The sequence below is a fragment of the Echinops telfairi genome, unplaced genomic scaffold, assembly GCF_000313985.2.
Source record: "Echinops telfairi isolate 266 unplaced genomic scaffold, ASM31398v2 ScPeMD7_25;HRSCAF=90, whole genome shotgun sequence".
Lineage (NCBI taxonomy): Eukaryota > Metazoa > Chordata > Mammalia > Afrosoricida > Tenrecidae > Echinops > Echinops telfairi.
Window position 1 is genome coordinate 33,890,141 of NW_022103922.1, and position 20,974 is coordinate 33,911,114.

Below are 20,974 nucleotides of genomic sequence, written 5' to 3' on the forward strand. Positions count from 1 at the left end.
TCTCTCGCTTTCTGCCAGCCATCGTGCCCACCGCGAAGAAAAACACCTTGTAGATGTTTATGAGCCTGTTTTTCAGTGTCTGCTATTTCACGTCTCCAACCGAGCACCGAACGAGTCGAATTCCGCTCCTGAGATGCAGCGCCTCAAACGGGGAGGAGCGGCAAGCCACCTGTGAAATTGCAAACAGATTGTGTTTGTTGAAGCCGTGGGATCAGAGCGGCCACGTCCCTTTTAGCTCGTCGCCCGGAGACTAGAAGGCATTCATAGCCGTACACACAGTGTGCTCTTTTCAGTCTCCATCCAGAAACACCCAAAAGCCAAGCCGGAGTCTTGAAAATAAGATGCCTAAGATCCGTGTTCTCGTTCTCAGTGTCCTCAGCGCTGGTCATAATAGGCGAGGGACCTGGAGGGGCGGTCGTATGAGGGCCTCGGTCAGAGAACGGATTGCGACAAGCGGACAAGAGAAGAAATATTAGAACAGAGCAGGCCTCTGGAGTGGACAGTGGGTGCTTGGGGCGGAGAAGAAATAAGGGCTGGAGGCTGGACCCTGAGAGTGCCTGCTAGGTGCCCTCCAAGAAGCTTCACCCCACACGGAAGGTCAGTGTGGCACGAAGGGAAATGCAGGATGTCCTTGACTGTGATTTCACGCTGGCTCGTCATCCTGCCAGGTCTGCCCACGGCTTGCCTGGTCCCAGCACTCGGGAAAGAGCTTGTCAGAATCCTCCGAAGCCACTGGGAGTCCGTTAAGGAGCTGGTGAATGGAGCATCTACCGGAGGAAGGATTTCAGGATCAATAGTGTGCCCTTCAAATGGGGTCATAAATTCAACCTTGCGTTGACGGTAAAGGCAAAATCATCAAAACTGTGCTTACGGAAAACTGAAAGAGAAAATATGATCATTTTCTACTAAATGATTTTGAAAGGGCAAATAGTTTACGTATATAATCTTTTGGAGTAAAACAAGACTACAAGCCTATGGCCAAAAAATGTGTTACATTATGCTATGACTTTTCAAAGGTACCATCAGTAAAATGTTAATTTATAGCTAGTATATTTTACATAAATAACCTGCATATAGTTGGGAGCAGTTCATAAGAAATCATCTCAGAAATTACCTAAGGACATTTTTTAATAACACGGGAATAAAAATGATGTTTGATATATTTTTTGAAGGATAAAATAAACTGTGCTTACAGCATCCTCTCCTGGAAACAACTGAGAGCGTGCAGAAGCTGTGCCCTTCCCTGTGTGCGGCGAGGGGCCTCTGCAGCTGATTGGGGAGGCCTTTTAGATTGGAAGACCTCTCGGACCTTGTCACCTCCGGTACACTGATAAGTGCTTTGGGCCTCTGGGGCTGTGGCAGACGTGTCCCTCAGGAGCGCCGCGATTCCGATCTGTGTGGGAGTCAGTGGTCGAGGGAGAAGGCATCTGGAGGCACGGCCAGGATGGGAAGCAAGTGGGAGGTGGAAGGAGTCTCCCTGTAATTTCAGGATCAGCGTATGGTCACCTCCTGCTTTTGCCGCCAGGTGGCGATCAAACATTTGAAAGACATAATAATGAACTTCACTAAAGCCCTAAGATTGGCTAGCTTAGGAACCGATGAAAGGTAAGCTCAAATGCCACAAATTCTGAGTAAGTGTATGTATATCAAATAAATTACACTTGATCTTAGCCAAAAGGCCAAGAAGCGATACGTCAAATAAATTAGTCTGCAATCATTTTAAACAGTGTAAAAGTAGTGTTGTCTACATTTAGTAAGATTAGGAATCTTTCCTCAAAGAATTATCAATGGAATCTTAATGGATAATCAAATGAAAAACAGAATCGATAAATTCCTCAAACCAGTATACCAGAATGACACACCACTATGAAACCGTAAAAAAGATATAACTCGTGCGCTCTCTCAACTCACTGCCATAGAGCTGATTCCAAATCATAGCAACCCTATAGCACAGAGTTGAGCTGCCCCTCCGGGTTCCTGAAGCTGTAAGTCTTTAAGGGAGCAGACAGCCTCAGCTTTATCCTGAGGAGCAGCGGGTGAGTTTGAACTGCTGGCCTTACAGTTAACAACCCCACATATAACCCGCCACGTCAGCAGGGCTCTATATAGCTAAAGATCAAGGCATAAAAACTATGGACTAATACTAGAGGTACTGTCATATGAAATACACAAATTACACCTGGAAAATCTATCAATGAATATTAGAAGAAATGAGAGGCACAGCGGGAGATTTCTGAACTGGAAGTGATGACAAGGGGAAAACGGCGCCCTTTCTCCTATCCAAGGGATTAGAACCAGAAAGAATGTAGTTTAGACTCTGGAGCTGCGTGGACTGTTTCCCAAGCTGGGCCACAGTAAAGTGGAGGTGCTGTGGAGCCGTCGTCCAGTTGGTTCTAACTCGTAGTGACCCTGAGTCTCAGAGAGCAGAGCTCTGCTCAGCCCTTGAGAGGATGGGCACGCAGGCTGACCGGTGGGAAGAAGAGTGGGAGTGTGCCCACAATGACATGAAAGTTTGACAAAGGATACTTGTACGTGTGTGTTTACCTTTCCTGCAAACCTACCTGTAAATGTGGTAGAGCATAGAGTGAGCAAAGTTAGGAAACACCTTGAAGACATGAGCCACCGGGACTGGGGATTCAGGACTAGAGTCTCAAAGGACCCCGAGGTTAATTGGCGTCAAAGGCCAATCACTGTTGGGCTGTCCCTGTCCGGATGAAAGAAGAGTAACGAAAAATCAAAGATTGGTGGAAACAATTCCAATGGACTAATGCAACACGCAAACATCAGTTTCCACAAGCCTGAGATCCGAAGAACTAGATGGCGCTCAGCTACACTACCAGCTGCTCTGACAGGAGTCACGTGATAAGGTCCTGGATAGAGTAGGATAAGTCCATGGAACAAAGCCCAAAATGACCCTCAGACACCCTTCAGGTCTGGAAATTAACTTGCCCCGTGGCTCGGTGTTCAGCCAGACCGGGTCCGTATGGGGAACTAGATGAAGCATGTACACCTCAGGGTAATTAATTGTATGAAATCATAAGTCAGCGTCTACTCGGAGACAACGTGCAGAAGGGTTAGGAAAGGAGGAGGAATGAAAAGGAAACATGAGGGAAAAAGAAAACCCGAACTGCCCAGTCTGCTCCATCCTCCACCACTGCTGTCTGAGCCCGTCGTCGTACCAGTGTGCCGATCCATCTCTGGAGGACCTTCCTTTTCTTTCATTGACCCTCCACCAAGCCTGAAGTCCCTCCTCCAGGGGCAGGTTCCTCCTGATAACATTTCCAAAATGTGGGAGGCAGAGTCCCACCAGACTCCTTTCCCAGGAGTACTTTCTTCCAAGACAGATTTGCTTGTTCTTCTGGAAGTGCCTGGGAGGGACAGTTCCTGGCCAGCACCGTCGTTCAGATGCAACGATTGTTCTAAGGGATTCCTTTTCGTTGTCCGGTTTTTGCATGCATACCAGGCAATTGAAAATGCATGGTTGGGTCAGCACACCTTAGTCCTCAAGGTAACAGACATCTTTACTTTTAACTCTTGAAAGCCATCTTTGGGGGCAGATTTGCTTCGCCCAACAAGCATCATTTGATTTCTTGACTGCTGTTTCCATGGGTGTTGATTGTGGATCAAAGCAACTTGAAATCTTGCACAACTTCCGTCTTTTCTCTCTTTCACGATGTTACTTACTGATCCAATTGTGAGGGTTCTGTTTATGTTGAGGGGTAACCCTTACTGAAGAGTGGAGTCTTTGACCTTCACCAGTGCTTCAAGTCCGCCTTGCTTTCAGCAAGCAACGTGTGCCCTCTGCCTGTGGGGACTTACTCATGAGTCTTCCTCCAGTCTTGGTGCTGTGCTCTTCACATAGTCCAACTTCTTGTAGGACTTGCTCAGCCTACAGATCGCATGAGTATGATCGAAGGCTACAACCGTCACACATGCCTTTCCTGTATTCCCATGTTCCATTCAGACACCTACTTCTTGGTCTAGGTAATGGTTCTGCACAATTAAATGTTCCAGAATTCCTATCCTTTGAAATGCTGCCCATGGGTTGTTATGTTCCACACAGTCGGATGCCTGCATAGTTGATAAAACACAGTGAACATCTTTCTGGATGGTGTTTGCATAGATGATCGCCTTGATGTCTGTCGGGGTGTGCAGTACATCAAATCTGTTCCTGAGATGCTCTCTAAATTCAAGTGGGAAACACTCAAGGTTGTGTTCTCGTTGCTCTGTTGTCATTTCCTTCGGCTTCAACTTGAACATGCATTTGAGTACTTGGTGGCCTCTCCCGCAGTTGACCCCTGCCCTTGTTTTGACTACAGACCGTGAGCTCCTCCACCATCTCTTTGCACCGATGGAGTCCATGTGGTTCCTCTGTAGAGCATCTGGCAAGGTTCACATGTATCGCTGTTGTTCATGTCGCCGAAGAAGGTGTTTCTAGCAGGTGACTGGTTTTGTAAAATTCTGTGATGCAATCTCTGGCAGCGTTTTAGCCAAGATCCATCTGACATCAGCATTGATAATACCTCATCTGTGCCCTCTCCTAAATCCAGCACTCACTGTCAATGTAAGCCTTTTTTTTGTTTAAACCACTTCAGCAAAATAATGCTTATAAACGATGTGATTTGATCATTTCCACACTGTTGGGTCACCTTTCTTTGGAATGTACGTAGCCATGGAGCTCTTCTAGGCCGTGGACCAGCTGTTTCTTGGTATATCTCGCCAGATCTACACAATCCTGTCGGTCCATTCACATACAATTCTGTTGTTTGAGCCCCTACAGTGAAACGTCTTGATTGGTGTTTCCTCACTTCTTGGCCACTGACCCCTGAAGGCCAGAGCCTTCGGTATAGCTTGGATGAACTGCTTGATACCATCTGTTCTTCAGCAAATGGCTCTTGGTCATGTGCAAGGCATTGTGCACTTCCTCTGTTTCAGACCAGCTGACAGTACATTCAAAGATCCTGATTTGTTTAATGGGTGAGCACGTAAACAGTGGTATATGGCATGTTTCTGCATCAAAAAACTAGAACTGATAGGGGAAAATGTGCCATTTGGGGAGTCAGATCAACTATACACAGAAACAAGTGTAACATTTGAGGCACCGAAATGGTTGTTGGCCAGTGTTTCAATGCATCTTGATTGTATGTTGCATGTCTGATCCATCGCAGACTGCAGAAGTTGGTAAAAAAAAAACAAAAAACTTCATCTTTAGCATTGGCGTTTGGTATGTAGAACTGAATAATAGTTGTATTAATTGGTCTTACATTATCCTATCACTAAAAGCACCTTCAGGATAAATCTTGAAGGGTTGTCTCTGACGACAAATCTAACGTACTTCCCTCTTCAGTTTGTCCTTCCAGCATTCCCAGTGAAAATAACCGTACGTGATCGATAAACCGATGTGTGTGGCTGTGTGTACAAATAGGCTTGGGGTCAGTATCTGACTTCATCGGGGAGAGGGAAAATCGAACTCCGAGGCTGAGTCCTACCAGGCAGAAGTCAGAAATGCCTCCACTTCCCACCCTTCCAATTCTGACCTCAGCCATCTCCCCAGAGCTCCCTCTGATTCTCAGCTGGGTCCAATAATTCATAACAATGGCCACACAGAACTCAGACAATACTCACAATTAATGTGCTGTATTTATTAAGGAAGTTGACGGGTTACAATTCAGGGTGAGAAATGCTTAAATCACTGTTCTTCATTCAGGACAGTGTCTTTCCAGCCATGCCCGTGGGCCACAAGGCCCCTGGACCTCAGCCCTGTGGCTTGAGTAAGGTTACAAAGTGCTTTTAGAAATGCCGAAAAATGCCTGAAGAGTACACCATTCTACCCTCATCCTCAGCCTAAAGGCAGTCCACTCTAGCTCCACAGGGTAGCAAGTCTAGCTCGCCTACTTGAATGCCTAGGGGTGCCCCACTCTGCAAGCAAGCTCCTACCCAAAGGCGCTCAGCTTTCCTCACTCCAGCCTGGGAACCCCACCACTGGTTCCTACTCCGCCTCTGGGTTGGGCTTCTCTTCTCGGGTGTCACACGCTCTGTGCCTGGAGCAGGGCAAGTTAGCGCTCCCAGATCTCAAGTGCACAGCATGCACCCCGCTCCTGGCTGTTCTTTCTGGACAGTGGTGATCATCCCCCTCTTGTCTCTGAACTGGCTCCTTTTATACCCAGCAGGAGGGCAAACGGACACAGCTCCACGTTAGAGTTCCAGGCTTTTCCCATCGCAGTTCAGCCCGCTAGCCATCATCATTACGGAGTCCTGTAATCCTATCTGCGGCAGCCTTCTCTTAAAAAAACCATGGCTGGAAGAGACGTATCGAATGGTACACTGCACCACACTGAGTTTCAATAAAACTTTATTTCTAAAAAGCAGGCTGTAGGCAAGATTAGGCTCTTAGGCTGTTACTTCTGCCTCCTGTGGGCGAGTGAATGATCCTTCCCCTTTCTAGGTTTCTGCCAACTGAGGAAGTTGGTGGAGGAGCCCCCTGGCACCCTTCTGTTTGTGTTCCCTTTAGTAGTCCTCGCAGAAGCTAGGTCCGCGCGGCTGACCCAGCGTATCCTTTCTATTGATGCTTAAGGTCAATGCGAACAACCCACAGGGACAGATGTTGAGTCTCGAGCCCTGCAGGCCTTCTCAGCCTCAGCACTGTTGACGTCTGAGGACAGATAGTACTTTGTTGTGGTTGTCTATGCTGTGCCTTCTAGGGCGTTGCCAGTAGTAACCTTCCCCGTCTCCCCCTCATTTCTGACAACCGGAAATGCCCCCTGGAGCCAAATCACCCCTGGTCAAGAAGCACTGTTGTAGAGACTCTTTTGGTAGCTGGAAGAATCCAAAACACCAGAATAACAAAATGCAACGCAGGACAGCCACCAAGAAAACAAACCTATTGCTTCAGGAATAAGGTCAAACAGGACAAAACCCAACACCACTTATTAGAAAGAGAAAAGTAAGGAAATTATATTCAGTTGGTCAAAGGGGGCGAGAAGTGGGTAAGAGATTTAAGAGTGATTTGAATCATACTACAGGACGTATCCAGACACAAGGGAATTCAAATAGAAACTGATCTATAAGGGGGAGAGGAGACGACACGAAAGCAAAAAATCGTGGTGAAAAGAAACAGACCACCTTCAAGGTCATGATGAGCCCCATGCACACATGCAGCTGCTCCACCAAGCACACATGCAGCTGCTCGAGGGCTTGCTGCAGAGGAGGGAATGTGCAGATGCTTGGCTTGGCTTCCTCTCTTTCCCGTCGATGGCTGGACCCAGTGTGGCTTGGTTTCTGCAATGACGTATTGTTTAGTGATGAAAGTAAAGTAATATCACCTCATGCACTGCATGGATGGGTTTTGAATGTAGGCTCTCAATGTTGGAAAGGCTGGGCCTTTATCAAGTTTGGTCACATAACCTGCTTGTGATTTAGCTACAATTAAAAGCCAACATCACCTTGTGTTAGGCCAGGTTGACTAGAGAAATCCAGAGACACTCATCTATGTATAAGAAAGAGCTTTAAAAGATTTATTTTAGAAAGAAAGATCTTTGTGTCAAAGAGCAATTGTATATTGAGAAAACATCTCAGCCCAGTCTGGAGCAAATCCATAATTCTTATATTAGCCTGTCTGTCCAATACTAGTCCATAAATTCCTCCTCAGACTCCTGTAGCCACTCATAATGACACTGAATGCAGGAAGACCACAGGCCGCTAAGTGAAAAGTCTTGTGGATCCAATGGCAGGGGAAGCATCTCCAGGGCCCTGGCAGCCATCCGCATGGCTCCTCAACAGGAAGGTGAAGCAGAGGGAGAGTGTGGCCTGCTTCCAGGGAGAAAGAGAGGAAGTCCCAGAATCCTCGAGAAGGCCACGCCCACAGGAGGCATCATCAGGCTGTGACCTGATTGACAGGCCAGATTCTACCCCTTCACCCTTAATGCCCTCAAGTTGACACGAGATGATGTAACTACCACACACTGCTACCTACCAAGAAGAGTGGGTTTCATTTTATCTACCTTTATTTATGCCCCGATTCTTTGTCTAAAGAATATGTTATCTTCTAAGTGTGAGTGATACTAAGCCTAGCAAATAGGCCCTGGATACCTGAGTGGCTTTTGTAGAAGGAATGGTTTATGTATGTCTTGTTTTGTTTCTCGTTTTCTTACATTTTCCTTACAAGGACGTTAATACGGGGGTGGGTGGGGGTGGAGGGTGGGTTTCTGATCCGTGATCTAAGAACTCGGAAAACAGGTTGTAGTCTCAGACACCAGTGGAAAACATGTCTGCATTTACGAAATGGCAGGGAGAGTCTTAAACTGTGCTCCTAAACTAGCCACTTCAGAACCATCTCTGAAGCCCTGTTTAGAATTCAGGTCTCTGCCTTACTCCCAGATTCGCATTCTGCAGGCTGGGGTCAAGCCTAGGAGACTGCAGCTCTGTAAGCTCCCAGGGGCTCCAAGGCATCGCGATCTTGGAGGTGATCTAGGTCCTTTCCCCTATAGAATATGGTGTTTAAAAGAAATATGTATTTCCCTAAATGCCCTTTATTAGATTGCTTTCTGGAAACTTTAATATTATATAAGAAGTGATTTAGATTAATTCATCGTAGACCTCCCCAGCGTACATACATTGGTGCAGCTTAAATTGTTTGCTCCAGTGTGATTAGTTTATGCCTTAGGGACATGCTCCTGATCCCCCAAGGTAGCGCTCCTTGTCACCAGGATGCCGTTACACAGCGTTTTTGTTTCCGTCTTGCATTAGAAAGCCATTGCAACGTTTGATGCCCTGATTCCCATGTAACCATAAAGTAGACGAGGATTAGAAATGCCGTCTGGTTGTTCATTTCTGCTTGTTTTTGTTTAATTTGCAGAATGCTCTTTTCAGTTGCGTTAACAGAAATGAAAGTAAGTATGTTGCCAGTGGAGCTGGTACAAGCAGCTCAAAGAGCAAAACACTGTTCACAGGACATGACGTCACTGCCACGGATATTTATTGCCAGCACACTGGCATTACAACACGATCGAGAAGCAGCTGAGCGAATGGGCACTGCAGGGTTCTGCTAGGCACAGGGCGTTCGGTCCATGCATATTGTAACAATTCCTATGACCTGATTGGAGATCTGGAAAGGAGGTACCAGAGCTAGTTTGTTATAGGAATCTCATGTCCCACTTCAATAATAGGGTCACTTGCAAACATTAAGCCCACCAACATTATATAATGTAGCACTTGCCAAGGACTGAGGAGCCCTGGTGGTATAGTGGGTTGCTAACCACATGGTCGGCAGTTCAAAATCACCAGCCATTCCTTGGGAGAAAGATGAAGCTTTCTAGTCCCACAAAGATTTAGTCTCGGAAACCCACAGGGCAGTTCTACTCTGCTATAGGGTCTCTATCAGGCAGAATCCACTCGATGGCAGTGAGTTTTGCCAAAGGCTGCCTCTCAGTTCATTCAGTGAGCAATTATTGAGTGCTGACCTGGGCTGTGGGCGCAGCAGATAAAGATGTCTGGGACAGGGTGGTACACAAAGGACTCCAGCACTTAGTAGAGACTGGGAGCACAGCGCTGACAAAATGCCGAAGGAGGACTTACATCCTGCAGGTGCTTAGAGACGTCTTCTCAGAGCTAGGAACTCACTTGGGCCCTGACAGATGCATGGACCACATGCGAACAGGAGAGAATGGAGGAAGGGCATTCCGGTCAAGAGAACAGTGGAAGCAGGTAAAGATGGGAAGACACACCTGAGGAACAAAGTGTTTCGCTTCGCTTGGCCAAGCAGTGTGGCAAAGGCTTCTAAGAAGCACTGACTGTCTGTAGGTTCTCTTCAAGATTTCCCAGACTCCCGCCGACATCTAACCCTATACCCTTCCGCACTGGGGAGCACGTCAGCCTCGGTGGGGGCCCGCGGGGTAGGATTAGGGCAAAAGATGGGACTCTGTCTCCTCTGCTCTCAGTCATCACCACCTGTTTGGTGTCCTGAGTTTTACAATGGTATACGTAGCCATTGACAGTTATCCTTGGTGGTGAAAATAATCTTTTTAGCAATGAGCACAGGAAATTTGATAATGATTACAAGTCGGAAATTTAGGTTGCACAAAACATGTGCGAGTTTCCTGACCCAAGAAGCAGGGCTGACCCTGCATCGGTTCCGGCTTAGTTTAATTTGTTCATGATTATTTTCATTATTGTTTCTAGAAATCACCTCAATTCCCTGCTCACCTCTCTGTGGAACTTACCAGAAACCTGATTCTACTTCCTCCAGGCCCCTCTCTGATAGCTTACCAAGGATATCCTATGACTCCCTCTCAGCCTCTTCTGCCCCCCACCCCAGCTCCTTGTATTTGGCTTGTTTGTTTGTGGAGTGGGAGGGTTGCTCTTTTCCCCCTCATTGTGTAAACACACAAGTAAGGAAACAGTTGCCATTGCTACACTTCTCACACGTATAGTTAGTTCACGGTCATTCATTCCAGCCCCACTTTTAAAGGTCTCTGGTGCCTCTCCATTATAAATCCTTTATCTGCCCCTCACCCCCACCCCAGCTCCTCTCCACAGCAACTTAAATTGCCCTCCATTGATTTTTTTCATATGAAAATCCAGACCCTGTTTTTCTAAAGATGGGTTTTACTGGAGTTGTGAGGTAAGGACTATCTCTGCATATTCTTAGAGGTCTTTAAACTCCATAGAAACTTTTGAGATTTTGTTTGAAGATATACAGTTACTTAATTGTCAAATTTATGAAATGATTCAATAAAATGATTTAATAAAACTCCAAAACTCACTGCCATCAAGTTGATCCTAATTCTTAGTGACTCTTTAGGGAGAGTTTAGAACTGGGCCTTTGGGTTTCCACATCTATAATCCTTTATGAGAGCAGACAGCCTCCTGTTTCTCCCTAGGAGCTGGTAGTGGGTTCAAACTGCTGATCTTGAGGTTAGCAACCCACTCTGCCACCAGGCCCCTTTTTGAAAATAAACGTCCATTGATTCAGTATGGAAAGAAGTTCTCAACACGGACACAGTGGCATTTGGGAAGGCAGTTTGGGTGCTGGGTGACTGCCCCACGTGACAGTCAGTAGCCCTCTGACAGCCTCCACGCGCCCCAGCAGAGTGGGCAGTGCCGCCCTAGGTGAGAACCGCTGCACGAGAGACTCAATTGACAGACAGCTTTCCTACATCAGTGGACACCTGAGTGGCCGTTGCTGTGCCTACAGGACCGCGGGGGATGTGCTCATTTCCTCCGGCCTGGGCTCGGTTCTCAGAGTCGCCAAGCCACGCGTTGCCCCTTCATCGGCATGCGGGTTGGCTGCTGACAAATAGCTGCTCTGTTTCAGTCTGGGCTCCTCTCCCCGCAGGGGGCTCGCTTTGCTGCGGCTACGCAGGCCATCACACCAACTGCCGGGAGTACTGCCAGGCCATCTTCCGCACGGACTCGGCCCCGGGTCCCTCTCAGATCAAGGCAGTGGAGAACTACTGCGCCGCCGTCAGTCCACAGTTAATTCACTGCGTGAACAATTACACCCAGTCTTACCCAATGAAGAACCCGACCGACAGTAAGTCAGAGGTGCTCCCCCTCCTCTCCTGCTTCGGAGTCCGCGGAAAACAACCGTCTTCCTTCAGGGTGGCGATCGATCGGGGTCAGGCTCATTGTCACAGTTAATAGCTGCCAAGAACGGTGGGCGGGCTGTGGAGGGTGTGAAGAAACGGGCGTTCTCTCCTGGGAAGAGAGCTTTGGAGGAGAGTTGGATCATAGCCATTAAGATTTCAAGTAATCCTCCTTTTTTTAAAAACATTTTATTAGGGGCTCATACAACTGTTATCGCAATCCATACACACATCAATTGTGTAAAGCGCATTTGTACATCCTTCTCAAAACATTTTCTCTCCACTTAAACCCCCGACATTAGGTCCTCATTTTTCCCCTCCCTCCCCGCTCCCCCCTCCCTCATGAGCCCTTGATAGTTTATAAATTGGTATTTTGTCATATCTTGCCCTGGACGTCTCCCTTCACCCACTTTTCGGTCGTCTGTCCCCCAGGGAGGAGGTCACATATAGTTCCTTATAATCGGTTCCCAATCCTCCTTTTTTGATCTGACATTCCCACTGCCCTGCAGTGAAAACACACATTGTTTACAAAAATACACGGCAGACGTGCTTATGAAGGAGGTTTTCCACCTTTGTAATAACAAAATCACAAAAAAATGAGAACCCTAACAAACGGAGGAACCAGAAATTGGACACTTTCTTAGAGTAGGGCTCTTACGAAACCTGTTTGTGGCGTCTTTAAAGTGTCTGCTTTGTAAGCCCTAGAATCCCTCTTTATCCAGAGGTGCCCCTGCTCAAAGAACTGGTTAATTAGCCACGCTGACAGAAGACTGGCTTATCAGCCAAGTGCCCATAGATTGATCTGCATTGGGCATTAAAAGACCTGCTTGGTGAACAGAAATGCCTTGCCATCATCAAAACCCAGACTCTAAGGTTTGGGCGCTCTGGGATGTAGCTTTATGGTGAAAATCGGAGGGTGAAGCCCCTGCCACAAGTAACCTTCATTCACTGTAAAGGTAGCTCTCCCTTCCCTGGCACCGGGGCCCCACAGAAAAGCTGTGGAAGCTAAGCACCGTCTCGGATGCCTGCTCTAACACACCAGAACCGAGGGAGCAAGCTGCCAGCAGACACGCTTGGATAGGCCTCTTTCAAAGTAAAACACACCAAGTAAATTACTTTCCACAAACAATCCTAAATTCTACAGCCAGGTGAAAAGCGTTCTTCCCCTTTAGCATTCTTGGTGGAAAATAAAAGGCAGAAATTCCACTGAAGTAAACTGATACCTTGGCAGAGAATGATCTTGTAGTATATATTTATTGTGGTAAAGCCTACAAAAGCCGGAATCTGTAGAAGGCAGAAACCTGTCAGAGAGGGAAAACCCAAAATAGTCTCCATCACTCGAGAAATTAAACAAAACCACTGCCTTTGAGTGGAGTGGCAACAGTGAGCCCCGCTCCCCTGGTGTCGCTGTGATTCCCACTGTGTGTGAGCTTACACAGATTGATGCTGCCCTAGGATGTGATAAAATCTGATATTTGTGGTCATTGCTATCGTCGTCTCTCTCATATCAAGAACATGATTCCTTTTTATTTTTCCATAATTCCATTTAGATGGTGGTTTCCAGCAGGGTAATCACTTCAGTGTGATCCACAGTACCTTTCCCAGATCTATAAAAGACCTCGCACACTAGGACTTCCCTGCATTTATGTAAGGATGGTGCACGAGATCCTGTGATCATGGGCAGTGGTAATATCTCTATCAGATACCTTGTCCACTGCAAAGCAATAACGATAAGATTCAGTGGGCGCTTTACATGAAGCCGCTTCAAAAAGCTGGTAGGAAAGTGGAATTGAAAGATACAGAATCACTCATTTTTGGAAGCCCCCTCCCACGGCAGGCAGTGGCATCATGATTCAGTATGCTGGTGTACCCACCTGTGTGCTTTGTTTCCTTGTTGCGCGGTGTCTCCTACAAAGCCAGCTAATGGAGCCGTGTCTGTTCCTACCACGTAGGTTTATACTGCTGTGAAAGAGCTGAAGACCAGGCCTGCCAGAGTGCCTGCCGGAGAATCTTGATGTCTAAGAAGACGGAGATGGAGATCGTCGACGGCCTCATCGAGGGCTGTAAGAAGCAGCCCTTGCCGCAAGACCCCCTTTGGCTCTGCTTCCTTCAAGGCTCCCTCTCTCGCCACCCCGGAGTCACCGCACACCCTCCTCCCTCCACAGGCCTGGATGGGGCTAAACTGCATTGCTGTTCTAAAGCAAACACTTCAACATGCAGGTCAGTATCTCATTTCCCTTTGTTAAAATAACAGGTAACGTTTTAGTTAGCGAATTTAAACTGCACATACAGGTTGCATTCCTTAGAGTACAGAAGATGTAAAGTCTATTTCATTCTTGCCGTCAACAAGTACTTATTGAACAGTGTATGTCCCCCAAACGGTGTTTTCCTACAGTGAATGCTAAAACCACTGTGTGTTGGGGTATGGGGCATTGGGCAGGGCAGTAAGTTCCTAAAGATGGTGCAGGAGATCATAAAGGAAGCGTACCGTATAGAAGGTATTTTAATCTCACATTTAAAAAATACTCTTCTTATTAAGTTACAGAACTTTGAACATAATCAACTTTCTGTCGTATTAATCATTGGTCTGAGTTTGCAGGTATATTCCCCCACCACCCCAAAGGATAAGAAATTGGTCCTGATCTTGTTTTTAATATTTCCTGTGTGCTTTTTCATATTGGGGTTTAACTCTGATGTATTTTGTTGTTGTAGGTAGCCCTCTTGAAGATTTGTCATATGTTTTTCTGGGGTTTGGTATATGAAACCCAGGATTGATGAACCTATAGAGTCAACATGTAGAACAGGTTCCTGGGCGGTTGGGTGGGGGAAAGGGGGGGTCGAGGGGAGCTGATATCAAGGGGTTCAAGAAGGAGAAAATGTTTTGAAACTGGTTGTGGTAGCAATTGTGCAGCACTGCTTGATGTGATTGAACGATGGAATGGTATGATATCTAATATAGCTTCCGGTAGAATGGTGTGGGGGCGGGGAGGAAAGGTAGCCCCCACATAGGGCAATAATGAGAGTCCATTAAAGTGTGAGGGAAGGGAAGAATGTTTGCTGGTGACGTTGTATACTTCAGTGGTATTAAGATTTTATATGGTGAGCATGCATTACTTTCTTTTTTTATTATTTAGTTTTATTTTTCCATTACTTTCATAAATGAACAAATGAGTGAATATAATGTGTGGAAGCACTTGGGAAGTGATGCAGATATAAACCCACTTAAGTTTCTTGGTAGTCACCGAGTTTCAAAAATAAGAATGCATCGTATTAACTGACAGTACACAGAGATCTCAGAATTTATAAATCGCCGCCTGTAGGCCGTCATGGTATGTCTTAAGACATGCAATTGACTTTGGGATAGTTTTTCAGAGAGAAAATATTGAACCCTAACTTTATAGTGTGTCCTAAAGATGCCTGAGGACCCATCATGCTTTCGGGTCATCGACATGGAAAGATATTTTTGTGGAGATAAAGCCTTGTGATTTACTGCACTTTAATTGTACGTTAAAGAGGTGTGGACAGAAATAATTTTATCAAGAACTACTCCCAAAAAAACAAACTCACTGCCCTTGAGTCTGTTCCGACTCACGTGACCCCACAGGACCGGGTAGAACTGTCCCTGTGGGCTCCAGGCCTGTGACTCTTCAGGGTAGAAAGCCTCATCGTCCTCCGGTGAAGCATCAGGTGGTTTCGAACCACCGACCTTGCAGTTAGCAGCCCAATGCGTAACCACTACACCCCCTGGGCTCCTGTATCAGGAATTAAGGGGTTCAAATACTGTAACTGAACATTAAATTTAGCGCTGAACTTTCAGCAACCAAGACAAAAGAGAAGACCTGTTTTTTTTTTTTGGTGGGGGGGGGTTTATTGGCTCTAAATTTTAGGGGGCAGATTTTAGTCTTTTGCCTTTTTGTATATTTTCTCATTCCTATGCCAAAATATAGTTTATAGAGCTTGAGTTTTATGTCTAGCAAATATTCATTTGGCTCATCTACATGTGTCTGTGATCTTGTTTCAGGGAATTGTGCACAAAACTCTACAGCCTGAGCTGGGGCAGCACACAGAGCTGGCAAGAGTTTGATCGGGTCTGTGAATACAACCCAGTGGAGGCGTCCATGTTGACCTGTTTGGCAGATGTCCGAGAGCCTTGCCAGTTGGGCTGTCGAAACCTGACTTACTGTACTAATTTTAACAACAGGTAGGTGGACAGCACCCTATCTGGAGTGGGGATATTTTGTCATTTTATTTTGCTGTGTCATCGTGAAAACACTGATTGGCTCTGGTTTTATTTCTGCTGGCTTGAAAGTAGGCTGTATTTCTTCATGGTTTCGTGTTAAAATTCTATAATCCATCCAGTAACTCACCTCTGAGAGAGGAAGTTCTGCAGCAAAGTGCTTTCTAAGGCAGAGAGACCTGGGCTTCTAGGGTTCCAGACACCTGCCGCTCTTCCCGCTCCTCCTGTACCCCCAGTGGACACAAGTCACTCCCGGGTCATGTAAACGCCCACCTGTGTCCAGATTACTTTGAAGGACCTTCAGGCCAGTTGACTTCCCTCTCAGTGAGTCCTATTTCATACGAAAGCATCGGCCTTCCAGAAGCAATTCGAATGGGTGTTTTCCTGAGAACCAGAAACTGGGTGTTGGGGCTCATCTCCAGTTCGGCCGAAGAAAGAAGGCAGAGAACAGAAAAGGTGCATCCAGAAGAGTCGCGTGAGAGCACCTTCAGACACTGCAGGGAGTTTCCGAAGAAGAGGCGGCGGCCTCGTGAGCTATAAACCAGAGCTGACGGAGCAAAAGGAAGAGTCATTTAGTTGGACAAAAAGAACTTCTATATCTTTTTGTTAGGGGTGTTTACTTCAAGCTAACACATCCTATTCTCTTTAAAAGTAGTCCGGTTATCATTGAGTAAGAAGATTGAGATATATTTACAACTGGAGATAACAAAATAAGGACCTGGCTTTAGAGATGGAGGCATTGCGCATACTTTAAATCTATGAACTATTCCGAGTTCCTGTGAGCACATACGCGCACATACGAGGGGGTGAATCCCTGCGCCTGCGGACTCGGGACTCAGGGCCCAGCAAGATCAATCGGCACAGACAAGGTGCTGCATCCTGAGTTGGTGCATAATAAGTGGGGGTCTAATAAAGCTCACGAGCAGGCAGCAAGGTGCAGCTCTTCGTCTGTCCCTGTCTGGAGGAAAGAAGAGGGGTGGAAATAAAATCCGAGTCGCCCAAAGAAGTCACGGAGCACGCAAGCATCAGTGTCAGCCCTCGCCACCCTGAGACTACAAGAGCTAGATGGTGTCCAGCTGCCCCTGCCATCTACTCCAAAAAGAGCTCAGAAAAAGCTGGATGGACGAGGAGAAAAATGTGGAACAAAATTCAAAATCATCCACGAGACCAGGATTAGGATTAGACAGACCATGGCCTTAGGCATCCTTCTGTTCTGAAGCCAAATTCACCCCATGGCACAATTTTCTGCCAAAAAATACACAGGCCCACGGGGGCGGGGACAGTAACACTAGTGAGATACATGTACCTTAGAATAATTATCCATGCAAGAGCTAACGGGTAGCATTTACCCACGAGGGCCCACAGGGAGGGAGGAGGGGGATAAGTGACGTCCGAGCGCCGCCGCAGCAAGGGAGGGGAGACAAACTGTGCGTGAGTTGTTCAGTGTAAAGCTGAGTATCTGCTCAGTAAACCTGCACGCAGTTCGCCCCGGCGCCTGTTTGTTGCTTTCACTCCCTGGAAGAATTGGAAAGAGCTTGAACACAACAGAAGACCTTGATGATGGCGCCACTGAAGTGATCTCCACCGAAGAACAGAAGCCCAGTGGCCTGTCATCCTGTCATCCGTAATTGGAACTCGGCAAGCAGAGGGCGGACATTTTTCTGACATTGATCAATGGCACTCACCCGCTGCTTGGGGCAGCGTCGTCAAAGAAGACCACGCCCTCGCACACTAGTCAAACTGCGGAAGCCCAAAGGTGACGAGAAATCTTAAAATCATCCAGGAGGCCAGGGGAAAGGCACGTTACAGGTATAATGGAATGACAGCAAATACGACAGCTGGCTTCCGTTTTGAAACGATGGAGGACCAAAGGCCAAAGATTTTAAATCCACGACGATTCTACGCTAATGTAAGCACACCCAGGCGCACACGTGGGACTGAGGCCAGTGCTCACAGTGAAGACAAAATAAAAAAACGTTCCAGCCAGCCCAGTGAAAATACCGTTCAAAACCAGGTTGGAGTTAAGTTATTTGTAGTTATTTACAAACAAAACAGAGCTTACTGCCAGCACCAAAAGTAATGGGTGAGAAAGGTCAGAAAGCCGGTTCCTCTGATGCAAAGGGAGAACTGGGGGGGTGGGGGCAGAGGACCGCCTGCCTGTGGGAGGGGAATGTTTCTGTGGCTTTAGATGGGCTGACAGCAGCTGTCATCTGTCAACTCTCATCACACCCATAAAATCTGTCCAATCTATTTTTGTAAATTAGACCTGCATTTTTAAAACTCGGACACCAATATTTATTTGTGATAAATTACTCGCTTAATATTGTGATATATTACTCACTGCCGTCGATCGACTCACTCGAAGACTGTAACTGTTTACTAGAGTTGAAAGCCCTGTCTTTGTCCCACGGAGCTGCTGGTGGTTTCAAACTGCCGACCATGTGGATGGCAGCCCAACACGTACCACTAGACCTGTGGGGCTCCTGTGCTATATGAGGGACACCCAGTAACAGCTGTGAAATGAAAGGTCTGGGTAAGTCTGGAGTTCGTCGGGTAGACCTACGCAGAGCATTTTGAAAGTGGGAAACGAGACACAACCTGCCATCGCTGTCTTTGTGCTGGCATCTTGGTGAGTTCTCGAATCTTCCCTCAAGTCTTCCTACACGGAGATTTTACCCCTTCCTTTTCCCTTCTTCCTTCTTGTCTTCTCCCTCTTTAGGCCGACAGAACTTTTCAGGAGTTGCAATGCTCAGTCTGATCAAGGAGCCATGAACGACATGAAGCTCTGGGAGAAAGGCAGTATCAAGATGCCGTTCATAAACATCCCTGTCCTGGACATCAACAAGTGCCGGCCGGAAGTGTGGAAGGCCGTAGCTTGCTCACTGCAGATTAAGCCTTGCCATAGTAAATCCCGGGCAAGTATCATTTGCAAGTAAGCGTCTTTCCTAGGACACTCCAGTTTGGGCGCAGGCCCTCTCCAGCCTCGCTTTGCCCGTCACCGCCCCACCTGCCACATCCTTTCCTTCTTTGACCCCCTCAGCTTGAGAACCCTTCCCCCCATTTCCACCTGCCTTTATCCTACCTGTCCTCCTTGGCCCCTCCCAAATACCGCTCAGTCCTATAGACTCTTCTGAGATTTCTCCACCTGATTGAGATTTGCCCTTTCTATCTGCTATAGAAACTTATTTGTACTTACAGAGTGCACTCCGTTCAAGAAACACTTATTAACTTGGATATACTGATAGTTTAATTGTGTGTATTTGTCGTATATTTTCTGTTAGACCTTGCTCTTTGAAGGGCTCTGTGTGTGTGTGTGTGTGTGTGTGTGTGTATACACCTTCATTGTTATCTCCTCTCTGTTCTTTTCCTTCCCTTCCGGGATTAGCATAGCCCTGACATAGGTCCCATGATGGTGGTGCATGAAGGGTTAGTCAACCTAGGCGGTCATTCAGACCTGTTCCTAATCAACGTTCTGTGAGTGGTGTGCTTAGGAGAGAACGTAAAGATGGGCGCTGCTGTGGTGGATGAAAGCACGGCCGTTAACTAAAGAGTGGTTTGTCAGCCTCTGTTCAAAGATCTTCTTTTCCCAGTCAGCTTTTCTAAAGCCAGTCTCCCAGTTGGGGCGTGGCCCAGTGCTGCTGGGTTCTTGCTGACGTGACTTGGGGATGGCCCGGGTAGGTGAGGTTCTGAAGGGCAGCTGTCAGATGACAAGAAGCCAGGGGAACGTGGAGGCTCTGTTAGCACAGGAAGCGTATAGCGGTCAGGTCTCTGGAAGACCAAGGAAAAGTTAAAGCAGTGAACAATTATTTGTAAGATGTCAGGCATCTGACTGATGATATCTGAACATCCGAATGGATGGCAGCTGAATTTTTAAAGAATATCTGGAGATATTTTAAAAAGAAAAAAGGTCAAGGTCAGAGTCCTGAAAGTCGGATACGTGGTTTTGCAAAGATTTCCTTTCAAAGAGATTGAAAAGCCACGTGGACAGTGCTGACCGTGCATAATTTAGCAAGGCCTGTGACCTCAGAGGAGAGAAAATCCGTGGTGCTTAACCATGTAAGACTTACTATCCAACCCGGGCCGGCCCACGGTGGCGCCTGCTCTCTGTTGTCATACGTACACCTAAGCCACCGGCAACCATGAAGCCACGCAAGCTCACTTTCTGGCCCGCCTCAGACACGGGACTGCTAATTGCCTAGACAATCTGAGCAGGTTCCTGAAGTCCTAAATCTCTGTGTATTTTTCCTTTCAAGGTCAGATTGTATAGAAATGCTCAAGAAATGTGGCGACCAAAACAAATTCCCGGAGGACCACACAGCTGAGAGTATCTGTGAGCTCTTATCACCTACAGATGACCTGGAAAATTGCATACCTTTGGATACGTATCTCAGTAAATATTGTTGTTTTGTTTTACCGTTTCAAGCACTTCTCCCTTCTCTGCCTGCCTTTCGTGTTTGTGGTGAATGAGCAACTATCTGTTGAGAACATGTGGTTTCATGGCACACTCCCAATCACAGACCCTTATCATTTGCTTGGCCTTTTGGGCCATGGCCGTAAATGCCGTCATATTAAAGCAGAAGTGATTATAGCTCTTATTTTTCCCTTAAAACTACGTCTCCAGTCTTGACTCTTGAAAAAAAGAATCTTGTAAAAAGGCACAGAATAGTTACTAGATTTTTTATTTTAATTTTACCAGTTGGAGTGGGGAGTGTGACCTGTTGGTAGCCAGCAATTGTAAGCGGTGCCATCAGGGCCAGCCACACTGACCCGCTGCGGGCCATTGCCGTCACCTGGCCGAGCAGGACTGCCCAAGGGAATCTTTAGCTTTTTGTCGTCCGAGTGTCAGTGGGTCTGAGCCTGCCGTTGGCCTAATTTACCTCCCAAATGGGGACTAAGATGTGCTGGCCTGGGCTGGTACGTGAAAACGGAAGCTGTCTCACGGCTTCAGCTTCTGTCCACCAACTGCTCCTGCCAAGAGCTCAAAGAAGCAGTTTGTGTCTCATTGATGGACCCTGGATGACACGGTCCTGGCAGCCAGGCAGCTCCGTGTGCTGGAACCCAGAGCACATGGTGTTGCGGTTGTTGTTGTTGTAAGGTGCCAGAGAGCCCGTTCCGACCCATAGCAACTCGCTGCACCAGGGAACGCAGCACTGCC

General features: G+C 47.0%; 1 protein-coding gene across 1 annotated transcript in view; it reads left to right on the plus strand.

Moving 5' to 3' along the window:
* LOC101655473 (reversion-inducing cysteine-rich protein with Kazal motifs) overlaps positions 1-20,974 on the plus strand; it is a 49,416-nt gene that overhangs the window by 21,022 nt on the left and 7,420 nt on the right. Inside the window, exons 7-12 of the mRNA XM_045289180.1 lie at positions 8,855-8,888; positions 11,333-11,530; positions 13,535-13,802; positions 15,604-15,783; positions 18,539-18,751; positions 20,073-20,209. Coding sequence (XP_045145115.1) covers positions 8,855-8,888; positions 11,333-11,530; positions 13,535-13,802; positions 15,604-15,783; positions 18,539-18,751; positions 20,073-20,209 — 1,030 coding nt within the window. The remainder of the gene's footprint in view (positions 1-8,854; positions 8,889-11,332; positions 11,531-13,534; positions 13,803-15,603; positions 15,784-18,538; positions 18,752-20,072; positions 20,210-20,974) is intronic.